This window comes from Erigeron canadensis, chromosome 2 (assembly GCF_010389155.1).
Source record: "Erigeron canadensis isolate Cc75 chromosome 2, C_canadensis_v1, whole genome shotgun sequence".
In the NCBI taxonomy this organism is placed as follows: domain Eukaryota; kingdom Viridiplantae; phylum Streptophyta; class Magnoliopsida; order Asterales; family Asteraceae; genus Erigeron; species Erigeron canadensis.
Genome location: NC_057762.1, coordinates 16,306,421 through 16,331,308, shown reverse-complemented (window position 1 = coordinate 16,331,308; position 24,888 = coordinate 16,306,421). Strand labels below are relative to the sequence as shown.

The window sequence follows — 24,888 nt, the reverse complement described above, 5'->3', positions numbered from 1 at the left end:
AGCAAAAACTCAAGGATTTCCGGTACAGCAAAAACAAAAACCAATCTTTGAGTATAGGCCGATAGTGAAACCTAAAGCTTCAACGGATAGTGCAAGTACGTCCAAAACACCTGTTACTACACATAACTCCTATGACCTACTAAATGATTATGGAGAAGGAGCTAATGACCCCGTCATCCAAGAGTCTACTTTGGAGGAAAGAATGGAAATGGAAAAGCAACGACTTGTTGATCTTGTTGATGGAGATTTGGATGAGGATGGTGATGAAGTAATCTTTGAGGAACCTACTGCCGGGGATAAACAGGTGAATCATACCGCTAGACATTCTGAGGGGGCAAGCACTCCCGTTAAAGATGGTTTTAATGGGTAGCATAGCATCCTGGAACACAAGGGGGTTGAACCGCCCCTTGAAATAAAAGGAGGTTCGATACGTAGTGCAGGAGAATCATTTAAAAGTTTGTGGGATCATGGAAACTCATATGGACTCTAGTAAGTTGTTTTATGTGTGTAAGAAGATTTGTAGATCTTGGAATTGGACATCGAATGGAGGATTATGTACAAAGGGTACAAGAATAATCGTGGGCTGGGATACGGACCTTGTTGACCTTATGGTCCTATCACAAACTGATCAAGTTATGCACACCCAAGTTACATTTAAGGTAGATCAAAAATCTCTTTTCTGCTCCTTTATTTATGTTGATAATTACTATAAGCGTCGGAGAGAGCTTTGGCATGATCTTTGCATCCACAAAGTGTTTGTTCATGATCGACCTTGGGTTATTTTAGGTGACTTCAATTCTTCGTTAAACCTTGATGACAATCTTCTAGGCTCTTCTACGATTAATATAGGCATGAGAGACTTCAGAGAACATGTAAAAGAAATTGAGGTTTTGGATATTAATAGTTCCGGATTACACTTCACATGGAATCAAAAACCAAAGAAGGGTATTGGAATTTTTAAAAAGGTAGATCGTGTTATGGGAAATCTGAGGTTTATAGATGAATTTCCATCAGCTACGGCTTTGTTCCAACCATACAGAATTTCGGATCACTCTCCATGTGTCGTGAAGCTCCCATCGGTTACAAGAACTAGACCTAAACCGTTTAAATTTAATAATATTCTTGTCCATAAACAGGGATATATTGAGGCTGTTGAACGTGAATGGACAGAGGAGGTTTCGGGGCACTATATGTTTCGAGTCGTCAAAAAGCTGAAATCTCTAAAAACCCTTCTACGGAAACTTCTCTTGAAGCAAGGAAATCTGCACACCCGGGTAGATAATCTAAGGAGGGAACTGGATATGGTTCAGTCAGCTATAGAAAAAGACGCTATGGACCAGCTACTTCGTGACAAGGAAGCTACTTTACTCAATGAATTTAAAGAACCACAACTTGATGAAAAGAACTTCCTAAAGCAGAAAGCAAAAATGGAATGGCTTGAGGTAGGTGATGCAAACTCAGCTTTTTTTCACAAGAATCTGAAATGCAAAAACCATAGATCCAAAATTGAAGTCATTAAAGACATGAATGGTGTTACACATGAGGGTGGAGATGTGCAGGAAGCACTAGTCGATCATTATATTCACTTCCTCGGCATGGAGCATACTACTACACTTAATCCATCACCGGAACTGGTTGCCAAAAGATTGGATCAAGGGAAGGCTTCAAATATGATAAAACGCATCACTGATGAAGAGATAAAACAGGCTATGTTCTCTATTGGGGAGAATAAAGTACCTGGTCCAGATGGTTACATTTCAGCCTTTTTTAAGAGTGCACGGGATGTGGTTGGTCGTGAGGTTTGCTTAGCTGTTCATGAGTTCTTTCGCAATGGGAAGATCCTCTAACAAATCAATCATACCATTATTGCATCGGTTCCAAAGGTTACTACTCCTTCCTTAATTAATGACTATCGTCCTATATCTTGCTGCAATACTATCTATAAGTGTGTTAGCAAGATATCACAAACAGAATAAAGGAGGGACTGTTAGATATTGTTAGTATTAATCAGTCGGCCTTTATGCCGGGAATACTTATTTTTGATAATACTTTGCTAACCCAAGAGCTTATGCACAACTATCATCGCAATGCTGGCTCCCCTCGGTGTGCTTTCAAGATAGATATTCAGAAAGCGTATGACACGGTGGATTGGAAGTTCTTAAAGGAGCTCTTAGTCAGTTTTGGCTTTCATTAGAAAATGATTCATTGGATCATGATGTGTGTTTCTTCCACCTCATTGTCTTTGAGTATTAATGGTAATCTACATGGATACTTTAAAGGAAAAAGAGGACTGAGGCAGGGTGACCCTATGTCACTATATTTGTTTACTCTAGTAATGGAGGTTCATACAAGAATATTAAATTATTCTGCTTCTTTGGCTTCCAATTTCAGGTTCCATCCCAAGTGCGAGAAGCAGAACATTATCAACTTGTGCTTTGCAGATGATTTGTTTATATTTTCACATGGCGATACAAGATCAGCTAAAATTATTTTAGATTCCATCAATGCTTTTAAGGATATGTCAGGTCTTGTACCAAGTATGCCCAAAAGTAATGTTTTCTTCTGCAATGTTTCTGATCAGATTAAACAGACTATTCTTGAGATTATGCCATTTGAGGAAGGTAGTTTACCGGTGAGATACCTTGGAGTCCCACTTATTTCGACCCAGTTATTATATAAGGATTGTAATGTGTTGCTGGAACGTATGGAGAAACGAATCACGGACTGGAGGAACAAATCTCTATCGTTTGCTAGAAGGCTACAATTGGTAAGAAAGGTTCTTTCATCGCTACATTTTTATTGGGTGTTAGTATTTATTCTCCAGCAACGGCTTGTTCATGATTTGGAATGCAAAATGAGGCGATTTCTATGGAGCCAAGGTGACCTGGTTAAAGGCAAGGCTAAAGTCGCATGGAAATTACTATGTGTTCCACAATATGAAGGAGGGCTTGGCATTAGAAGAATTTCTGATTTCAACAAAGCGTTAATGACTAAACATGTGTGGAGCCTTCTAAATCGCAGGGAATCTTTATGGGTTAAGTGGATTTATTCATATAGATTGAAAGAAAGGAACTTTTGGGATATCCCTATTCAACAAAATTGTAGTTGTGGATGGCGGAAAATTCTACAACGAAGGAACCATATCTGGACACTAATTGGTGATGGACAGAGCTCCTCATTATGGTTTGAAAAATGGGCTGAAATATGCCCTATCAACAATTATGTCTCACCACGCGAGATCAATCGAGCTGGTTTTACACTTGGGTCTAAGGTGGCTGATTTAGTTGATGACGGTATCTGGAAGTGGCATGTTGCTTGGTTAGATTTGTTCCATGTGTTAATCAGTTTACCCTCCATTCACCCCCGTCCTAACGTTTTTGATTCTTTAATTTGGAAAGATTCTGATGGTATTGACCGTGTGTTTTCCTTAAATGTTGTATGGGATACTTTACGTTTTCGACAGGAGACTGTTGCGTGGCATAAAGTGGTTTGGTTCTCTCAAATGATAACCAGACATGCTTTCTTGATGTGGCTTATTATGAGGCGTAAGTTGAGAACCCAAGACAAGATACTTTAATGGCATTCGGGAGGAAACATGAATTATAATCTGGTTTGCTGCCCCTTATCCAAAAAGGGACCTGATTCTCATAACCATTTGTTTTTTGAATGTAATTTCTCTACGCAGGTTTGGAGTCAAGTGCGTCATCTTGCTCAAATGCATCAGATCAGTGGTAAATGGGAAGATATTTGTTGCTGGCTTCTTCCACGTGCAAACTCAAATTCAGCTAAGAGTGTAATTGGGAAATTACTTGTGGTTGCGACTGCTTATTTTATATGGCAAGAATGGAATCGCAGACTGTTCTCTAATGATATTAGAAAGATCGAACAGATTCGAGATATTGTGGCTGCTAATGTTCGTCTCAAGCTTGTCACACTACGTTTCAAGAACTCGTCTCAAGTTGGAAGATTTGTTGAAGCTTGGAATTTGCCAAGAGAGCTAGTGATATATGATACGTAAACTGCTTCAATTCCTTGTATTATGTATCACTTATGTTAGTTAAGTTAGCGCCTAGCTAGCGAGTGTAATCGTTTTCTGAGTTATTGTTTGTAAACATTGCATGGCATGTCATGCATTGAACTAGTATGGTACTTCAACCATACTACTTGATTTGTAATGTTTGGTTACGGAATACAATTCACAGGGAATATCCCATTAACAAAAAAAATAGGAACACGTGGAAGCAAAGTCGGCCGGAAGGAAAAGAGATGAAAAAACGGGTTTCAGGCCAAACCAAATATGCCAAATCATTCCTAATCGATTGTAGGTTTTGATTATCATCTTTTTAAGGAACCATTTCTTAGTTTTCTAGTCTAATTAATGCTTATATAAAAATATCCTAGGTCAAGAAAAGGCGGTTGTTTGGGTCCATATTAATTTCTTAGTATCCGGACTCAACTTTGAAGCATATATTAAAATTTGGTAAGATTTAAAGATAGTTTTTGTGTCACGTTATGTGACATAAAAAGTTTAAGAAAAGCTATTATTTTGTAAGGTAATGATGAAATAATGATATAGAAGTGAAAATAATTGGCTCGGGAAGTATTTGGCAAAGAAAAAATTAAAAAATACAATATGTCTTAATATTGATGATTTATATGGATTTGTTTAATTGGCAACCAAGAACTTCAAGGAATACAAATCTATTTGTTGCAGGACCATAGGTGAGAGTATATAGAACTTAAACTAGCAGGTTGATCACATGAGGGCATATTACATGTGCGTTAGAGATCTCATATGATCAATATTGTCATATAATGTCGTATTTATTTAGTTGTTCTCATTGTTGAAATTGTTGTTATTAATTAAATTTTGAATGATTGGCAGTAACATTGAATTATATGGAACTCGGCTATATGTGTAATTGATTCCATATAATGGTGCAGTTGGTAGTATTGGTACTAATATAGCAGTAGTTGATATGCAGTCTTGATTATATATGTGATATGGTTTTTTGATTAATGGGATACCCCTGTAAATTTTATACCATCACCAAAAAACAATACAAACCAAGTAATATGGCTAAAATACCATACTAGTTCATATGTATGACATGCCATACATACGTAGATCAAGCAACCACAAACAAATAATCAATCCTACTACATATTAGCCTAAAACAACTAAGATGAGTGACAAATTAAGAAGGTATTATTCTAGTTGCACCGAGTATAGTCAAACACCACCATATCTTGTGGTAAGCTCCAAGCTTGCACAAAGCGATCAACTTGAGTAGTTTTCTTGAACTTCAAAGTAACTAGTTTGAGCCGAACTGTAGCAATAAGTTCCCCAATGAGAACAGGAGGACGTATGCTACTAGTGAGCAATCTTTGATTTCGCTCTTGCCAAATAAAGTATGCTGAAGCCGCTACTAAGAGTCTTGGAATAACACTTCTTGCGGAATTTGAAGTAGCATGAATCCGTAGCGTATCATGAATATCATCCCATCTTGAATCACCATGCTCCATTTGTGCTAAATGACGCACTTGACACAAACCTATGAAGAAAAGCCACATTCAAAAAATAAATGGTTATGTGAGTCCGGTCCTTGTTTGCTTAAAGGACAACAAACAAGGTTGTAGTTCATATTTCCTCCACCATGCCATTGCATCATTATATCTTGAGTCTTAAACTTACGATTAACAATAAGCCACATCAAAAAAGAATGTCATGGAATAGCTTGTCGAAACCAAACAATCTTGTACCAAGGAACTTCACTTTTTTTCTCCCTTAATGTGTCCCACACTATAAATGATAAGAATTCAACTTCTTTCCCATTAGAGTCTTTCCAATACAGATAATCTTGTTTGGTTGGAATCATGGTTAAGGCAGGAATCGAAATTAAAACTGGATATAAGTCCAGCCAGGCAATCAGCCATTGCCACACTCCATCATAGCACAACTCAGCAACCTTAGTATTCAAGATAAGGGGATTTAAATAGGCGGAGAGATAAGGAGTCATGGGAGACAAAGTGATAGGTTAAATGTCTAATCATAGCCGAGTAAATTAATTTTACATCATGATTTGACTGTAGCTCTGCAACGTGCCTTTGGATAATTAAAATCGATGGGATACGCAATAAAAAATCTAGTTACAAGACTAGTTAGGATGCTTCTAGTATACGACTAAGACATTTATATTTAATTTACGAAAAGTTAAATATAAACTTGGGGACAATTGTTTGGGGTCAGATTTTCTATAACTGTGATCCTGATTAAAGAAATTACTAACAAATGATTTTGTTGTACACAATAATACTTTTATGCTTTGCAGGATCCTGAACTAAGGTGTCATACAGGATATTCAGGAGTTAGCTAACGGTAAAAAATAAGTGTCTACATTCATTCAGCCTCTCGAGCAAGAAAATAAACGTGCAATCCCAATGATATCGTAACAAACTTGAAGAATAAACGTGTCAAGGAAGACTCAACGTCCATTTTTCAACTTCAGCACGTTGAACAATATCACGTGGAGGATCGTAGATTTTTCGAATAGTTAGTTAGGAGTTTACATTATAAATAAGAGGTGATTGATCGAGAATAGGATAACTGCTCTCACACTTGTATTCTCACACACTTACTCACTGCATACTTGCTTTCTTTTTCGTTCATTAGCTCGATCAAATCACTCTCTCTCTCTCATTGTATTGTAATCAACCAAAATAATAAAAGAACTAAGGAAGGATCGATTGAATCCTCCCGAGGTTTTTTACCTAAGATCACTTAACTGGATCAAGAGTTTTTCCTCGTCAACAAAATACTGGTGTCGTTATACTTTTCTATTTTTCTCTAAGATCCTAGTGTTAATTCGCAGTACTTTATTTTATTTTAAAAAGTTTTCTTAATTACTCAAAGTATTTCTGTCTCAAAGGCTTTCTCAAAACTCTTTTTCGTTAAAACTCTTAGTTTTAGTCGTTATTGTTAAAAAAAACTTTCCTTTTAATTGAGATCCTTGAACACCAAACCCCACTAACAAATCTTCGGTTCTTGAGCTGTCTAAAATCCTTTCTAAAATTATCTTAGGTAAGTTTTGACAGAAACACCCATAGTGACTAAGAACGCTAAGGAAGAAAGGGGAAAATGGATACCTAACATTACCATGACCAAAGGAATCTAGGTATACACTAACAAAACCATCGGAGGGAGATACTATACTCTGTTTCTTATCAGGAAAACCAAAAGCCCTAATCTTGCCCGAAAAATACCTATCTACAAAATCCCTAAGTCGATCATCAGTGATGGACGAAAAAATTGATTTAATACATATCTTTGTCATCACAACAACAAAAGAACAATGAAGAAAGAAGAATAGTACCTAGATCAGCGAAGGAATTATTTGAACAATAAGGTAGACAGAGCGATGAACAATAGAGGGAAAAAAGGGGCAGAGAAGTATTTATGGGATTTATGAAACACGTTTTCCAAAACAAGCTTTAAACTGCCCACTTGTCGGAATTAAACACATATAACTACCAACTTGCCAAATATTTTCACTTCCGTTGTGAAGTCCCTCACCGATGGTTTAACCCACGAGTGTAAAATACAACAAGTCAAGTATGCACTAGATGAGGACTAGTATTTACGTAAATATAAATGCAAGAATATAAATAAGTAAATACAAGACTTGAGCAATAAATAAGCAAGTTAAGTAAAGGTGGAACACGATAGTAATTTTCAATGTGTATTTTATTTATTGATGTATAAACAAAATACAAGGTTGTTATGGAACCTAGATAATACCAAAGTAAGTATCTAAACAACCTTATGAATTACAAGTGATCTATACTTGCTAAATAATCTCCTTGATCGAAATACTTAAAGTTGTGAAGTATAACTGTTTAGATCGAGAGTATTTAGGCAAGTTCACCAAATTGCAAAAGTAATTTGAAAGAGGGAAATGACTTGGTATTTATAGGCAAAATAACTCTACAGTGATTATTTTGACGTACAAATGTGGTTGGGAGCATTTAAGGAACTTAGGTATTTTCTTTAAATGCAATACTAAAAGTACAAGGATAAAGTCACATTGATAATGACTTGTCACCTTTTAGCCAACCACCTTTACACGCGTGTATAACCTTTACAAGGGATAAAAGAGATATCCGGGTAAAAGCGTGTACAGACATAAAGTCAATTCCTCGTAATCAGTGTTCAGACTTGTAAGGTCTAGATTACTAACAAGGACTCCAGTTGTTGATCTGGTAAGTCTGCTAGTGGGCTCCGCCACCTGTCAGTCTTCTTTTTCAAACTTCAGACTTTGTCTTCAGTAGAGTAAATCTGGACTGGAGTGAAGGTCAATAAGCAAATCTGGAATACTCCAGATTTCCTGTACAAGTAAACGCTTACTGGACTTCCATAATTTCTGGACAAATCTTCAGGATTGCTCTAGTCTTCAAGTCTGGAGCTAGTCTAGTAAAACTGGACCTAACAAATTCCCCCTATTTGTTTAGAAATTATGCAAGGTCTTTCAAGCTTCTATCTATACAATTATATGCTTGAAAAACACGGAAATTTTTTTTTTGACTAAGTCTAAATTTTGTTACTGGAAAACACCTTATAGATCATCAGTGTTTCCAGTTTCATCTTTTCATTCTATCTTAGACTTAATCTGATCATATACTTGTGAAAATAAATTGCAACATTAATGACATTACATCTTTTGCAATAAGTTACAATTTTTGATATTTAGATACAACAAGTACATGAAACAAAAGTCAGGCTTGTCTCTTTGGAGCACTTCCACCAGCTTCTTCAGTAGCCATCCTCTTAAAGCTTGGAGAGTCTTCTGGTTTCCTCATTCCCAGAGTGACTTCCATCATCATAATAGAAATAAGCTGAGGATTTTTCTTGAAGTACAAGCCAATTTCTCTGAGTTCAGACCACCCAAATGCCCTTACTTACGTACTTCTTCTTTCATCAGTGAAGTTTTCTTCCCTTGTCAGTTTTACATAAAATTTTGAATGGGCTTCATGGTCTGTGGCCAATCTAATCTTTGCAGTAATAATTTTCCTGGCATCAGCTCTATAGTGCATTCTTTCATTGTATTCATGTCTTACCTTTGCCAGTCTTACTTCTTCTTCAGTCTCTCTGGAGATGCCTTGTGAATTTGCAACTCTTTTCAATTGAGTCCTGCTTATGCCCCTGGACACATCCAGAGAAATGAAGTTGCTCAGATCAGCATTTCTCTCTGCCTTTGTTCTCCTGGGTCGCTTGGGTACACCTTTCATCTTTTTCCTATATTCATTTTCCAGTGCAAGAGCATTCTTCTTTGCTTTTCTCTGGAGCTCAACCAACTCATCTTTCCTGGCAGCAATCAACTCCAGTACACTAACCTCATAAGTTTCAGCATCATACATCTACTCATCTTGGGCGTATACTGAACGAAGACGAACATCATCCATCACTTCCAGACATTTAATGACTCTGGGATCATTCTTCATGTATCTATACACATCAATATGCACACTAAGACGGCCAGCATTGAAAGTATCCAGTGTTCCCCTTTGTGCCATATCCATCTTATGTGCTTCCCAGTCATTCTTCAAATTTTGCTTCCAGATGTCAATTAATATGCACTCCTGCTGAAGTTTCCTTGATCTTTCTTCATTAGCATTAGGCAAGGAGGCAATAATATCTGTATCTTCACCTTCTTCAGTTTCTTCACCAGAAATGACATGAGGCCTTCTTTGCTTTTTAAATGTAGCCAAATCTGGGAAGTCCTCAAACTGAGGTTCTGACTCACCAGCTTCAGTACCAGCATCCTCTTTTTCTTCAACATTTTGCACACTGGCATCAGTACCAGTTGCTTTTTCCACATTAACCTGAACAATGGCTTCAGTGCCAAGTGCTCTCTGAGCCATTTCTACTTTTGCCTTGGTAATCTCATCAGCACCGGCCTTCAAACTGCTTTCCCGCTTGGAATGACCACTAGTCCCAGACTTGAGGGCATTCCACACATCCTCCAGTTTGTTTCTATCAGAGGACCCAAAAGTTTTGCATTCAGGGGTCATAATAGCCACAGATGTTTTCAACTGCTCAAAATCTCTTTTAAGATATTGGACTTCAGAGACCAAGTCCTTTGGCATTTCATCTTTTATCATCTTCTCAACTTCTGGCAACAAACTATCCTGAATGGTCCTCAACAAACTTGTGGCAACAAACTATCCCAGATATTTCTTCAGTAATTTCCTTCAGCATGTCAGCTCTTAATTTTCTGGCAACTTCATCACTGATGTTGCTGACAACTGAAGTCTGGTCAAGTGTTGGCTTCTTCTCCACATTCTCAACCCTGGTAACCAATTTCTGAACTTCATCAGTCAAACTGGACAAGGGACTCGCAACACTTGTTTGAATGGCAGTTTGCACTGATCTGACCAACTTTTCTTCCAAGCCCTGGACTGCCCTTTGATTTTCTCAGAATTGTTATTTGTGGCCAGTACCAGTTCATCCAGCTTTTCAAAAACTAACTTCTCATTATCAGCAAAAACAAGCATTTCTGACCTCATATTATTTGATAGTGAAGATTTAAAGTCAGAAACTACCTGTGAAGAAGTCTGAAGGGATCTTTCCAAGTCCGCCACTTTAGTAAAAACGTCTTGGACCTCGGTTGGAAAACTGGTGGAAAGATCACCTGGAGGAGTTAATCTGGTGGCCTGAGATACTGGAGCTTCAACTCTTGTAATGTTTGCATTCTGGTTGACAGTCTCCAATTCCACCAATGACTCAGATATTTGTTGAATATTTTGTGGAGAAGAAGAAGTGTTCTGTGGATTTGTTAGAGGAGGTGGTGTTTGTGTTGATGATTCTGGAGGTGCTTGATTTTCATTTTGTATTGGAGAAGATGGTGGTGGTAAAACTGTTGCATTTAACTCTTCAACAACTGTACTGGTGATATGACTGGGAGATCTTTCAGTATTTTAGTCATCATCATGAAGGAAATCCATATCTTCATCAAAGTCTTGATCAGGACTAGGAGACTCCATTTCAAAATCTGGCATTCCTCCTGCCAGTTGTTCACTTACACTTCTATTCAAATCAATCTGTGCCTTTTGCCCTTCAACATTTACCTGCATTTGCTCAACATCTTCATTTACTTGTGGCTCAACCTGCTCCACAATTAAAGATCCATCCAAATCCATAATGTCACCAGCCGTAGAGTGTGGGACTGGAATCACTAAAGGTGAGGCTCCAGTGACACCAGTCTGTGAAATAGTTGTGTCAGAAATTTGGCTTTCAATATTTAGTACAGACACGGACTCTAACACAGGTTGGGATGACCTTTCAGATACTTCACCACTTTCCCTAACAGAAGTTTCGAGAGTAGTTGCTTGCAAGTTTTCCCTTATGACATCTCCAGATTCCTGTTGGGAGGAATCTGGATGGTTGGCTTCGGTACTACTGGGAATGACCAAATTTCCCCCTCTCCTAAGTCGTCTGGGTCCAGTTCTTGGTCTAGAGGAGGTGGTTAATGGAATAGAAAGAGAAGACTGCTCTGGGTTAGGAACCTCCTAGGTTTCTGGAGGAACCACTTCAGCAGTGAGGACTCCAAAGGGTCCCTCATTGTTTTGAGGCCCGCCTGAAGCCTCTCCTATGCCAGCTGGTATTGCTGCGACAGTTTGTTCATTAACAATATTTTCATCAAAATTCTGAACAACTTCCCTTCTAAAATTGTTCAACATAGCCTCAGGAATATCAACCTCCAGATTATGTGAAACCAAGTAGTTTAGATCTCCTATATACTCAGCCATTGAAAAATGACTCGAATTACTGTCATAACCCTCACCCAGTTCTCACATGAAATTGATAGACAAAAATCTAATAAACAGGACATTTGCTTTTCTTTTATGTGTCCTCAGTCTATCAGCTGAATCATTGAACAAAATTTGGGCGAAATCAACCCTTAACCCATACCATAAACAATAAGCAATCAATACTGGGTTTGATTAATCTGGTCTAATCCTCCAGACCCACTTCCTAAACACGAAACAATATGAGTGAAGAAATATCTCCATGAGTCAGATAACCTACTCATATATATAGTACCTTTCTCCTTAGAGCACCATGCTCATCAACCATATCTGTGTGTCCCATCTCCCGACACACTTGCTTGTCATTCACTCCAGTTGGAAGTTGAAGTGGCAACTCATTCAGTGACAAATAATTCAATTCAAGTGCCGTTCTGAATGAATCAACTGTTAAAGTCAGAGGAACGCTTCCCCTTTTCAGAGTGTAATGGATGGTGGCATCATCACCAGCCTGGAAATGAGCGGTGAACCAAAACTCACAGAGATAACCATGATACATTTTGCCAGGATTCATGGTTAGAGCTCCATAAAGAGGAGAACTGAGAAAGAATACATTAAGTCAGCCAATGATCGATTGAGGGTCATGAGTTCCAGCCAACTTTGCCATCCAATTATGCATATTAATTCTCATTTTGTCAGTGTCGATGATAATGCCAGGGCTTGTTCAACACGTTCAGGAGGATTGTATGTATTTGTTAAGAGATTTCTTTCTGTGCTTGCTTGTCTAGGAGCCATTTGTATAATGAAATTGAAAGTGAAAAAATTTTAGGGTTTTGAAAAAAATGAAGAATTTATGAAGGAATTGATGATAGAAATTTGTAGTAAATAAGAAAGAGATTGATGATTGGAATTGAAGGAAGGAGTAAATGAAGGAATTGTAAGATTTTGGGAGTTAAGATTTTCGAAGTAAATGTGAAAAGTGAGAGTATTGGAGTATTTATAGATGAGAGAGAAAGTAACCATTGGATTTCAAAAGGTTATTTTGAATTTATACAAAACAGTTTTTCATCAGCTTTTGAGATCCGCATTAAGTTCACCCATCAATAGTGACATTTGACAGCCCACAAAACTCATTTTTCAACTTTTTTATCTTCCCAAGGTAACAAACCATCATTTTATTTGAATAATATCTATGCCACGTAGGATAAAGATGGTTTCCCACTAAAAAAAATGTTGCTTACGTGACATCACAATGATCAAGTATTAAAATTGTTATGACTGACGAACCATGACTCAATTCAATGCATCTGGAGGATGACTAGTCACTCCAGTTTCACTGGTGGATTAGGCCAGTAGAACATGCATTAATGGTATACTGAAGGGACACTCCAGTAAGTACCCAGATTTGACCATTCTGGTAATCCTCAAACACGCACATCAAGTAATATAAACAAATGAGAGGGACACATTTATAAAGCGACTAAAGTCACTTCAAACATGCACATCAACTTAACCAGTATTAATGAGAGGGACACATTTACAAGGTACTACAAACATTTTCCAAAAAAATTTGTCCAGTGAGAAGGTAAATTAATAAATTCTCTTTGAAACTTAAAAATATATATAAAAAAATGTGGTCTGAGTCTTTCCCCCTAGAATGGTGATCCATAAATCTATCAGTACAAATATAGTATCACAAAGGCGTTCGATAGCTTTACTGGTATAGATTTATAAATCTGGAATCAAAGAACCCAGTCAGTGTCACAAAGGCGTTCATAACAAAGGTTCCAGATTTATGGGTTCAACATTCCCAACTCACCAACAAGATAACGAAAAGTTTTCTCATCTAAAGGTTTAGTAAAAATGTCAGCGAGTTGTTTGTCAGTGGGGATGAAATGGATTTCTACGTCACCTTTCATAACATGATCACAAATAAAATGATACTTGAGATCAATGTGCTTGGTTTTGGAGTGCATGACTGGATTGTTTGAGATAGCAATGGCACTGGTATTATCACAGAAAATTGGAGATTTTGTATACTTAAGACCATAATCAAGCAACTAGTTCTTCATCCAAAGTATCTGAGCACAACAACTGGCTGTAGATACATATTTAGCTTCAGCAGTGGAGAGTGAAACTGAAGTTTGCTTCTTACAGGTCCAACTTACCAGTTTGCCACCAAGGAAATGACATCCACCAGTAGTGGATTTCCTGTCTATCTTACAACCTGCATGATCTGAATCTGAATAACCCATTAATTTTAAGCCTGAACCTTTGGGATACCAAAGGCCCAAACTGGGGACAACTTTAAGGTACTTCAGTATGCGCTTTACAGCAAACATATGAGATTCTTTTGTGTTAGCCTGATATCTGGCACATAAACATGTTGCAAACGTTATATCTGGTCTACTGGCAGTAAAATGCATCAGTGAACCAATCATACCTCTATAGGTAGTGATGTTCACTGGCTTACCATCAGGATCTGAATTTAAGTTCAGTGGTGCAGAAATTGGAGTTGGTTTTGTCTGGGAAGAATTCATATCAAATTTCTTTAATATATCTCTAACATATTTCTCTTGATTAATAAAAATACCATCACTGGTTTGTTTAATCTGAAGACCTAAGAAATATGTTAATTCACCCATTAAACTCATTTCGTATTCTTTTGACATTATTTTCGAAAATTTCTTGCACATATTTTCATCAGTAGAACCAAATATAATATCATCAACATAAATTTGTACCAGCAGAAGATTACTTTTTTCTCGAAGAATGAATAAGGTATTGTCAATTGCACCTCTTTTAAAACCATGTACCAGTAAGTGTTTAGTCAGAGTGTCCTACCTGGCTCGTGGTGCTTGTCTGAGACCATAAAGTGCTTTGTCCAGACGATACACCCAGTGAGGATGTGTTTCATCAATAAAGCCTGGTGGTTGCTTGACATAAACTTCTTCTTCAAGTGTTCCATTCAAAAATGCACTTTTTACATCCATCTGGTAGACTCTGAACTTGTGATGAGCAGCAAATGTTAAGATAATTCTGATAGCTTCGAATCTAGCCACTGGAGCAAATGATTCATCAAAATCTTCTCCAGATTGGACATACCCCTGGGCAACCAATCTAGCTTTGTTTCTGATCACATGCCCATCTTCATCAACCTTGTTTCTGAAAACCCATCTGGTTAAGTTCTTCTTGCATAGCGATAACCCAGTTGGATCTTCCATTGCCTCGTCAATCTTCTTCAGTTCTATCAGTGATAAGAAGCTAACGTATAAACATTGATCACTGAGGCACTTCTGGTCTGAACCCCACTAGTGGGATCATCAATTATCTGATCAATTGGATGAGCTCTTGTCCACTTAGAGTAATGACCAGGATTATGAACAATAATATCATTGCAAGGATTTAATTGATTTCCCTCTGGTGTTGCATCAGGTAGAGGGTCTTGCCAGACAATCTCCACATCTTCATCTGAATCTGTAAGATTACGATTTGCATCATAAAATTCATCATTTTGTGGCATTTCCTGGAGTACTTGATTAGTATCCTGGAGAGATTCAGAGTTCCGGAGAACTGGTATAGATTCAACTGAAACTGATACTGGGGACTAGTACGAATATCTAATCCAATGGTAACTTCAGAGGGTAGTTTGAAGCTTACTGAAGGATAGAACAAAGTACTACTGGGTGGTACAACTTCTTGAACAGGGTCCAGATCAGGATGATTGGTAACTTCTTTAGATAAATCTTTATTGTAGTTGATAAGATCAGATTTATTGAAGACAATTGGAATTACTGGGGTTGAATCAAGGATTGGCTTGTTATTGATTGCTTCATTGGATTCATCGAATGTGACATGAATTGACTCATGAACTTTCTTCAGTCTTTTGTTGTAGACTCTGAAGGCTTTTCGAATTTCTGAATAACCCAAGAAAAATCCTTCATCAGCTTTGGCATCGAATTTGCCTAACTGACTTGAATCGTTCAGGATGTAAACTGTACATCCAAAAACATGGAAATAACCAATATTTGGTTTCCTTTTTCTGAGCATTTCATATGCAGTTTTCTTGTGTCTTTTAACATAAATTGATCGGTTCTGGGTGTGGTAAGCAGTTGCAATTGCCTCAGCCCAATTACTGCTTGGGAGATCAGATTCAGCAAGCATACTCTTGGCAGCTTCTATCAGTTTACAATTCTTTATTTCTACAACACCATTTTGTTCTGGTGTACGAGCTGATGAGAAGTTCTGAGAGATGCCAGTGTCAGCACAAAATTTCTCCAGAGTTGCATTCTTTTACCAAGAATATCTAGTGATTTCAGCAGCAGCATCACCTTTAGACCTTAGAAAGATAACCCAAGAATATCAGGTGTATTCATCAACAATCACCAGGGTATATCTTTTACCAGCAAGTGTCTGAACATTCACTGGACCAAAGAGGTCCATATGAAGCATATGAAGAGGTTCAATTATGCTAAAATTCTGCTTGGTCTTCTTAAAACTGGCTCGCTTCTGCTTTCCCTTTTCACATCTTGGACATGGCCTTTCCTTTATGAAGGAAACTGAAGGTATTCCATCTGCAAGTTGTTTTCTGGACAACTTGTTAATATTTTTCAAATTTAAATGGGATAACCTTTTATGCCATAACCAGTTTGTGTCTTCATCAGCCTTTGTATAGAAACATTGCTCTGAAGGAGAGCTTTCCATATCCATTACGTACACATTCCCTTTTCTGGGAGCAATCAATACTACCTTCCAATCTTTGTTAAATACGATGCCCTGGGAAATATTAAACAACACCTGGTAGCATCGTCACATAGTTGGCTCACACTTATGAGGTTGTATTTCAAACCATTAACATAAGCCACCTGTTATAACATGACTTGACCTTTATTCAGAACACCATACCCTTTAGTCTTTCCACAACCATCATTCACAAAAGTAATAGAGGGTCCATCAGAAATGGTGAACCAAATATAATATCATCAACATAAATTTGTACCAGCAGAAGATTACTTTTTTCTCGAAGAATGAATAAGGTATTGTCAATTGCACCTCTTTTAAAACCATGTACCAGTAAGTGTTTAGTCAGAGTGTCCTACCTGGCTCGTGGTGCTTGTCTGAGACCATAAAGTGCTTTGTCCAGACGATACACCCAGTGAGGATGTTTTTCATTGATAAAGCCTGGTGGTTGCTTGACATAAACTTCTTCTTCAAGTGTTCCATTCAAAAAAATGTGCTTTTTACATCCATCTGGTAGACTCTGAACTTGTGATGAGCAGCAAATGCTAAGAACATTCTGATAGCTTCGAGTCTAGCGACTGGAGCAAATGATTCATCAAAATCTTCTCCAGATTGGACATACCTTTGGGCAACCAATCTGGCTTTGTTTCTGATCACATGCCCATCTTCATCAACCTTGTTTCTGAAAACCCATCTGGTGCCAATAGGTTCTTTCTTTCCAGCAGGAAAGGGCACCAGATTCCATACCTTGTTTCTCTTAAACTGGTTAAGCTCTTCTTGCATAGCAACAGCCCAGTTTGGATCTTCCATTGCCTCGTGAATCTTCTTCGGTTCTATCAGTGATAAGAATCTAACGTATGAACATTGATCACTGGAGGCACTTCTGGTCTGAACCCCTCTAGTGGGATTACCAATTATCTGATCAATTGGATGAGCTCTTGTCCACTTAGAGTAATGACCAGGATTATGAACAATAACATCAGTGCAAGGATTCAATTGATTTCCCTTTGGTGTTGCATCAGGTAGAGGGTCTTGCGAGACAATCTCCACATCTTCATCTGAATCTGTAAGATTACGATTTGCATCATAAAATTCATCATTTTGTGGCATTTCCTGGAGTACTGGATCAGTATCCTGGAGAGATTCAGACTTTTGGAGAACTGGTATAGATTCAACTGAAACTGATACTGGAGGAGTAGTACAAATAGCTGATCCAATGGTAACTTCAGAGGGTAGTTTGAAGCTTACTGGTGGTACAACTTTTTAAACAGGGTCCAGATCAGGATGACTGAAAACTTCTTCAGAGAAATCTTTATTGTAGTTGATAAGATTAGATTTATCGAAGACAATTGGAATTACTGGGGTTGAATCAAGGATTGGGTTTTTATTGATTGCTTCATTGGATTCATCGAATGTGACATGAATTGACTCGTGAACTTTCTTCAATCTTTTGTTGTAGACTCTGAAGGCTTTTCGAATTTCTGAATAACCCAAGAAAAATCCTTAATCAGCTTTGGCATCGAATTTGCCTAACTGTCTTGAATCGTTCAGGATGTAAACTGGACATCCAAAAACATGGAAATAACCAATATTTGGTTTCCTTTTTCTGAGCATTTCATATGCAGTCTTTTTGTCTCTTTTAACATAAACTGATCGGTTCTGGGTGTGGCAAGCAGTTGCAATTGCCTCAGCCCAATAACTGGTTGGGAGACCAGATTCAGCAAGCATACTCCAGGCAGCTTCTATCGGTGTACGATTCTTTCTTTCTACAACACCATTTTGTTCTGGTGTACGAGCTGATGAGAAGTTCTGAGAGATGCCAGTGTCAGCACAAAATTTCTCCATAGTTGCATTCTGGAATTCTGTTCCATTATCACTTCTTAGCTGACACACTTTATGCTTGTGTTTAAGTTCAATTAGTTTGATGTGACTGATGATTTCAGCAGCAGCATCACCTTTAGACCTTAGAAAGATAACCCAAGAATATCTTGTATATTCATCAACAATCACCAGGGTATATCTTTTACCAGCAAGTGTCTGAACATTCACTGGACCAAAGAGGTCCATATGAAGCATATGAAGAGGTTCAGTTATGCTAAAATTCTGCTTGGTCTTCTTAAACCTGGCTCGCTTCTGCTTTCCCTTTTCACATCCTGGACATGCCTTTCCTTTATGAAGGAAACTGAAGGTATTCCATCTGCAAGTTGTTTTCTGGACCTTTTGTGCCATAACCTTTTCTGGGATAACCTTTTGTGCCATCAATACTACCTTTTGTGCCATAACCTTTTTTGGACCTTTTGTGCCATATTTTTGAAATTTAAATGGGATAACCTTTTGTGCCATAACCAGTTTGTGTCTTCATCAGCCTTTGTATAGAAACATTGCTTTGAAGGAGAGCTTTCCATATCCATGACGTACACATTCCCTTTTCTGGGAGCAATCAATACTACCTTCCAATCTTTATTAAATACAATGCCCTGAGAAATATTAAACAGCACCTGGTAGCCATCAGCACACAGTTGGCTCACACTTATTAGGTTATATTTCAAACCATTAACATAAGCCACCCATCTGAACTTGACTTGGCCATTATTTAGAATATTATACCCTTCAGTCTTTCCACAACCATCATTCCCAAAAGTAATGGAGGGTCCATCAGAAATGGTGAACTCCTCCAGCAGGGTCTTACATCCGGTCATAGTCCTACCAGCAGCGCTGTCAAGATACCAAATATATTTCTTTCGATCGCCCTGTACATCCACCAGATTAGTTAGTTAGATTTGGGAACCCATCGACTGATGGGTTCTCTGGATCCAGCCTTGTCGAGTTCACGTTTTTCAACATTGGATTTATCAAAAACCACTAGGACAGATAGTTTAGAAAACTTTTTCTTTTTCTCACTGGAAGAGACATTTTTATTTTTCTTGGAAAATGGTTTTGAAGTTTGTTTTGGGCTAGACGAAGTACCCTCAAAATTGTTCAGTCTTGCATTACAACTTTGAACTTGACGAGCCAGTAGTTGAAACTGGCTTTCCAACCTTAACAAAATTTCATTTTCAGATGACTCCTTAGCCTTTCCAGATGACTGGACTTTCGGCTTAGAAGGAGGACTGGGATTCTTCTTCTTAATGTAGGAATTTTTGGAAGCAGTCTGTGGCAAAGAATTTTTGATTTTCTTTTTGACTGGAGCAGTCATCTGGGGTGCTCCAGTAGTAACCACTTGGATATTAACTGGAATTATACAAGCCTTGGGTGTGGTTGGTTCATCATAAATTGTTTCTGGACGGGCCTTTTCTGGCAATTTATCAAGTATAGGAATTAAGGCAGCAGCATGAATGTTTCCATCTTGAAATGCACATTTTTGTGATGGATATTGATTTACTGCTGCATCATAGGGTTTTTTGGTTTCAAGCCGAGATTTTATGACTTGTTTTTCACTTTCTAAAACTCTTTCTAATTCCTCTTTTTCTTGACAAAGTTGTTCAGTTACCAACACCTGGGCTTGAAATGCCAGTTCAATATCTTGAGTTCTTTTAGTTTAGATTTTAAAACAAAGTTTTCAGAGAAATCAGTTTCAATACCATTTAAGCTATCAAATCTGACAGTTTCCACAAAGTTTAAATCTGAATTTAGAGCTTCAGCAATATCTAGTTTCGATTCTGGATCGGTTTCTTTATCATAATCACTAACCTTTTTGATCACAATGTCTACCCATCTGCCAGATATAACATCATCCTTCACCAGATGCTCTTCATCAGCCAGAGCCATATAACAACAATCTTTTTCCTCCTCTTCATCGACTGATGAGTCATTAGAGGGAATCCATTCTTCTTCAGCAACCATGCACTTATTATTATTGTTATTTTCCATTTGTTGTGCCATAAGAGCAATCTGAGCCTTAAGCTTTTTGTATTTATGCTTATAATTATCTTCAGGATTGTTATAAGAGGTTGATGGACCAGATTGTGAGACATACTAACTGGACTTGCACTCTTTCATGAAATGACCTTTTCTGCCACACTTAAAGCATGTCAAATTGGTCTTATCAGTGGAAGAACTGGGTGCATTGTGTCCAGTGGGTCTTTTGGCTCTTGCTTTGAAACGGTTAAATGTTTTAGCAATCATGGTCATCAGATCATCACTGTCATCGTCCTCACAATCTGGAGAGATGTTATTAGTAACTCCAGATTCCATATGATCAGACATCATCTTCTTCATTCAAAATACATTCTCTGAAGATAATAAGGTTGCACATGGTGGCCCAGATGACTGGTCACAGTAACATGGTCTGATGCATGGTTTAAAGCATCTTTTTCAGCCTCAATTCTTTGAGCTTGGTTTTCTTCAGTAAATCTAAAAGCACCATACAAAGTTGAAAGTGTCTGTGTGTGAAGTGTTTTTCCTTGTCTTAAAACCAAAATCATATGAGACCATTTAGTGGCAAGAATATCACAAAACTTTTCCAGAAGTAATCCTTGTCTTTATTGACACCAAGAGCCCTTAACTGGTTTACAATTGACATAAATCTGGTATAAGTACTAGTTAACGATTCATTGGGCAAAGCAAAAAATGACTCATACTTCTTTTTTAAAGAAACCTTTCTGGTGCTAACAGTGTCATCACCTCCTTCATACTGGTTAACTAATTCATCCCATAATACTTTCGCATTAGAGTAGAGAATTAATGTGGGAATAAGAGTTTTTGGAACAGCCCCGAGGATCATGTTTCTGAGAAGTGTATCATGAGATACAAGTCTCCTCTCCTCTTCAGACCAATGTTCTTCTCTCTTCTCCCTCCCAGTCCTTGAACCACTTGGATCAAGGATTGGAATAATAGGATTTCTGGGAATATAAGGTTCTTCATTTAAAGTTTTTAACATATTCCTATCAATACCAGTAACATGAAGTAAAACTCTTGCTTTCCACGTACTAAATTCCTCATCAATCCCATTGAATTTGGGACAGGGAGTATTAGAATAATGTACATGCACATGTGGAGAAACAAGAGGAGGAGGAGGTGGTGAAATATTTTTAACATTACGAGGTGAAACAGGAGGGTCAACATTAGCATTAGTTTCATTAGAGTCAGATCCAACACCTTGTGTATTTTCCGGGATTGCCATCAGTTAATAGCAGATCTAGCAATTATTTTAGCAACCTGGCTTTGATACCAATTATGAAGTCCCTCACCGATGGTTTAACCCATGAGTGTAAAATACAACAAGTCAAGTATGCACTAGATGAGGACTAGTATTTATGTAAATATAAATGCAAGAATATAAATAAGTAAATACAAGACTTAAACAATAAATAAGCAAGTTAAGTAAAGATGGAAGACGAAAGTAATTTCAAGGTGTATTTTATTTATTGATGTATAAACAAAATACAAGGTTGTTGCGGAACCTAGATAATACCAAAGTAAGTATCTAAACAACCTTATGAATTACAAGTGATCTATACTTGTTAAATAATCTCCTTGATCGAAATACTTAAAGTTGTGAAGTATAACTGTTTAGATCGAGAGTATTTAGGCAAGTTCACCAAATTGCAAAAGTAATTTGAAAGAGGGAAATGACTTGGTATTTATAGGCAAACTAATCTCTACAGTGATTATTTTGCCGTACAAATGTGGTTGGGAGCATTTAAGGATTTTAGGTATTTTCTTTAAATGCAATACTAAAAGTACAAGGATAAAGTCACATTGATAGTGACTTGTCACCTTTTAGCCAACCACCTTTACACGTGTGTATAACTTTTACAAGGGACAAAAGAGATATCCGAGTAAAAGCGTGTAAAGGCATAAAGTCAATTCCTCTTAATCAGTGTTCAGACTTGTAAGGTCTAGAACACTAACAAGGACTCCAGTTGTTGATCTGGTAAGTCTACCAGTGGGCTCCGCCACCTGTCAGTCTTCTTCTTCAAACTTCAGACTTTGTCTTCAGTGAGAATCTTCTTCAGTAGAGTAGATCTGGACTGGAGTGAAGTTCAATAAGCAATTCTGGAAGACTCCAGATTTCCTGTACAAGTAAACGCTTACTGGATTTCCATAATTTCTGGACAAATCTTCAGGGTTGCTCCAGTCTTCAAGTCTGGAGCTAGTCCAGTAAAACTGGACCTAACAAATGACAATTTGAATCATGACATTTCCACAAGTGGTTTCTTGACTCTCTTGAATTGCTTGAAGTACATTTAAATCATCTTGAGAGAGACCAATTGCAACAACTTCTCTTACAAGCTCCTTCTCATTTACCCTACCAACTTCAGTCGTCAGATTTGATATTGCAGTAGAGTGATCAGCTACCTTGCTGGCCAGAGAATCTAGACTGCACCTCAACCGATCGATCTCAGATGTAATGGGAGTGAGATCAACCTGGGGCGCTGCAGTCTTGATGATCTCAGACATCATCTTTTCCAAAAATGCTTGTTCTCAAGCAGCCAGGGTGGCTTCAATCATTTGACCAACTGAAGAGGCCAACTGATTGCCAAGCTCCATCACATCAAGACCAGGTTTATCAAACAACAACATTACCTGTCTTTCAAGTTCCTTTAAGTTAACCTCTGAAGATCTGACAGTGGTATTCAGCAGGTATGTAATCGAAGATGTGACTCCAGTCTGAGTATGTGCAAAAGCCTCCCTTAAAGATGTTGCCAGTTGATTGGAGGAATGCACCAGCTCATTGAGCTTTCCAAATACCAAGTCCTCATTGGATGAGAACTTATTAATTCCCAAGTCAACCACTTTTACATTTATCATCTGTTCCTTGTAGTACTTGGAAATGGACTTGGTATTCTTATCCAGTGTCTTTTGAATATCTTCCACCTTATTTAAAAGGTTTGAGATATCGGCTTGAAAAGACACAAACTGGCTATCTAGTGACGGAGGGGAAGATGTCACTGGACCAGTTCGAAAGGCTACAGGTACAACTAGAGGAGGTAGAACAGGTGTTGGTTCTCCAGTTGTTGTAGCATCACAAGAGACAAGAGGAGTTGTTGAAGAAAGAAGGGGAAGAGATTCAAATTGTCATTTGTTAGGTCTCGTTTTACTGGACTAGCTCCAGACTTGAAGACTGGAGCAATCCTGAAGATTTGTCCAGAAATTATGGAAGTCCAGTAAGCGTTTACTTGTACAGGAAATCTATAGTCTTCCAGATTTGCTTACTGAACTTCACTCCAATCCAGATCTATTCTACTAAAGAACATTCTGACTGAAGACAAAGTCTGAAGTCTGAAGAAGAAGACTGACATGTGGCGGAGCCCACTGGCAGACTTACAAGATCAACAACTGGAGTCCTTGTCAGTATTCTAGACCTTACAAGTCTGAACACTGATTACGAGGAATTGACTTTATGCCTTTACACGCTTTTACCCGGATATCTATTTTGTCCCATCTAAAGGTTATACACGCGTGTAAACGTGGTTGGCTAAAAGGTGACAAGTCACTATCAATGTGACTTTATCCTTGTACTTTTAGTATTGCATTTAAAGAAAATACCTAAGTTCCTTAAATGCTCCCAACCACATTTGTACGGCAAAATAATCACTGTAGAGATTATTTTGCCTATAAATACCAAGTCATTTCCCTCTTACAAATTACTTTTGCAATTTGGTGAACTTGTCTAAATACTCTCGATCTAAACAGTTATACTTCACAACTTTAAGTATTTCGATAAGGAGATTATTTAGCAAGTATAGATCACTTGTAATTCATAAGGTTGTTTAGATACTTACTTTGGTATTATCTAGGTTCCGCAACAACCTTGTATTTTGTTTATACATCAATAAATAAAATAAACATTGAAACTTACTGTCGTGTTCCACCTTTATTTAACTTTCTTATTTATTGCTTAAGTCTTGTATTTACTTATTTATATTCTTGCATTTATATTTACGTAAATACTAGTCCTCATCTAGTGCATACTTGACTTGTTGTATTTTACACTCGTGGGTTAAACCATCGGTGACGGACTTCACAATTGGTATCAGAGCAGGTCGCTAAAATAATTGCTAGATCTGCTATTAACTGATGGCAATCCCGGAAAATACACAAGGTGTTGGATCTGACTCTAATGAAACTAATGCTAATATTGACCCTCCTGTTTCACCTCGTAATGTTAACAATAATCCACCACATCCTCCCCCTCCTGTTTCTCCACATGTGCATGTGCAGTATTCTAATACTCCCTGTCCCAAATTCAGTGGGATTGATGAAGAATTTAGTACGTGGAAAGCAAGAGTTTTACTTCATGTTACTGGTATTGATAGGAATATGTTAAAAACTTTAAATGAAGGACCTTATGATCCCAGAAATCCTATTAATCCAATCCTTGATCCAAGCGGTTCAAGGACT

At 37.7% G+C, this 24,888-nt stretch overlaps 2 protein-coding genes across 2 annotated transcripts; both read left to right on the top strand.

Annotated features, from left to right (window-relative positions):
* Positions 1-467: 467 nt before the first annotated feature.
* LOC122587779 lies at positions 468-1,847 on the top strand. Its single transcript, XM_043759944.1, has one exon. It carries the CDS (start codon positions 468-470, stop codon positions 1,845-1,847), a length of 1,380 nt encoding a protein of 459 aa, XP_043615879.1.
* Positions 1,848-2,215: 368 nt separating this feature from the next.
* On the top strand, positions 2,216-4,018 carry LOC122587778. The gene is made up of 2 exons (XM_043759943.1): positions 2,216-3,487; positions 3,686-4,018. The coding sequence occupies exons 1-2, from the start codon at positions 2,216-2,218 to the stop codon at positions 4,016-4,018; spliced, it is 1,605 nt and encodes a 534-aa protein (XP_043615878.1).
* The last annotated feature ends 20,870 nt before the right edge of the window (positions 4,019-24,888 follow it).

Coding starts and splice junctions, on each gene's coding strand:
- LOC122587778 (XM_043759943.1), top strand. CDS start 2,216: ATGTGTGTTTCTTCCACCTCATTGTCTTTGAGTATTAATGGTAATCTA. Junction 3,488..3,685: donor CTGTTGCGTGGCATAAAGTG/GTTTGGTTCTCT, acceptor TTCTCTACGCAG/GTTTGGAGTCAAGTGCGTCA.
- LOC122587779 (XM_043759944.1), top strand. CDS start 468: ATGGAAACTCATATGGACTCTAGTAAGTTGTTTTATGTGTGTAAGAAG.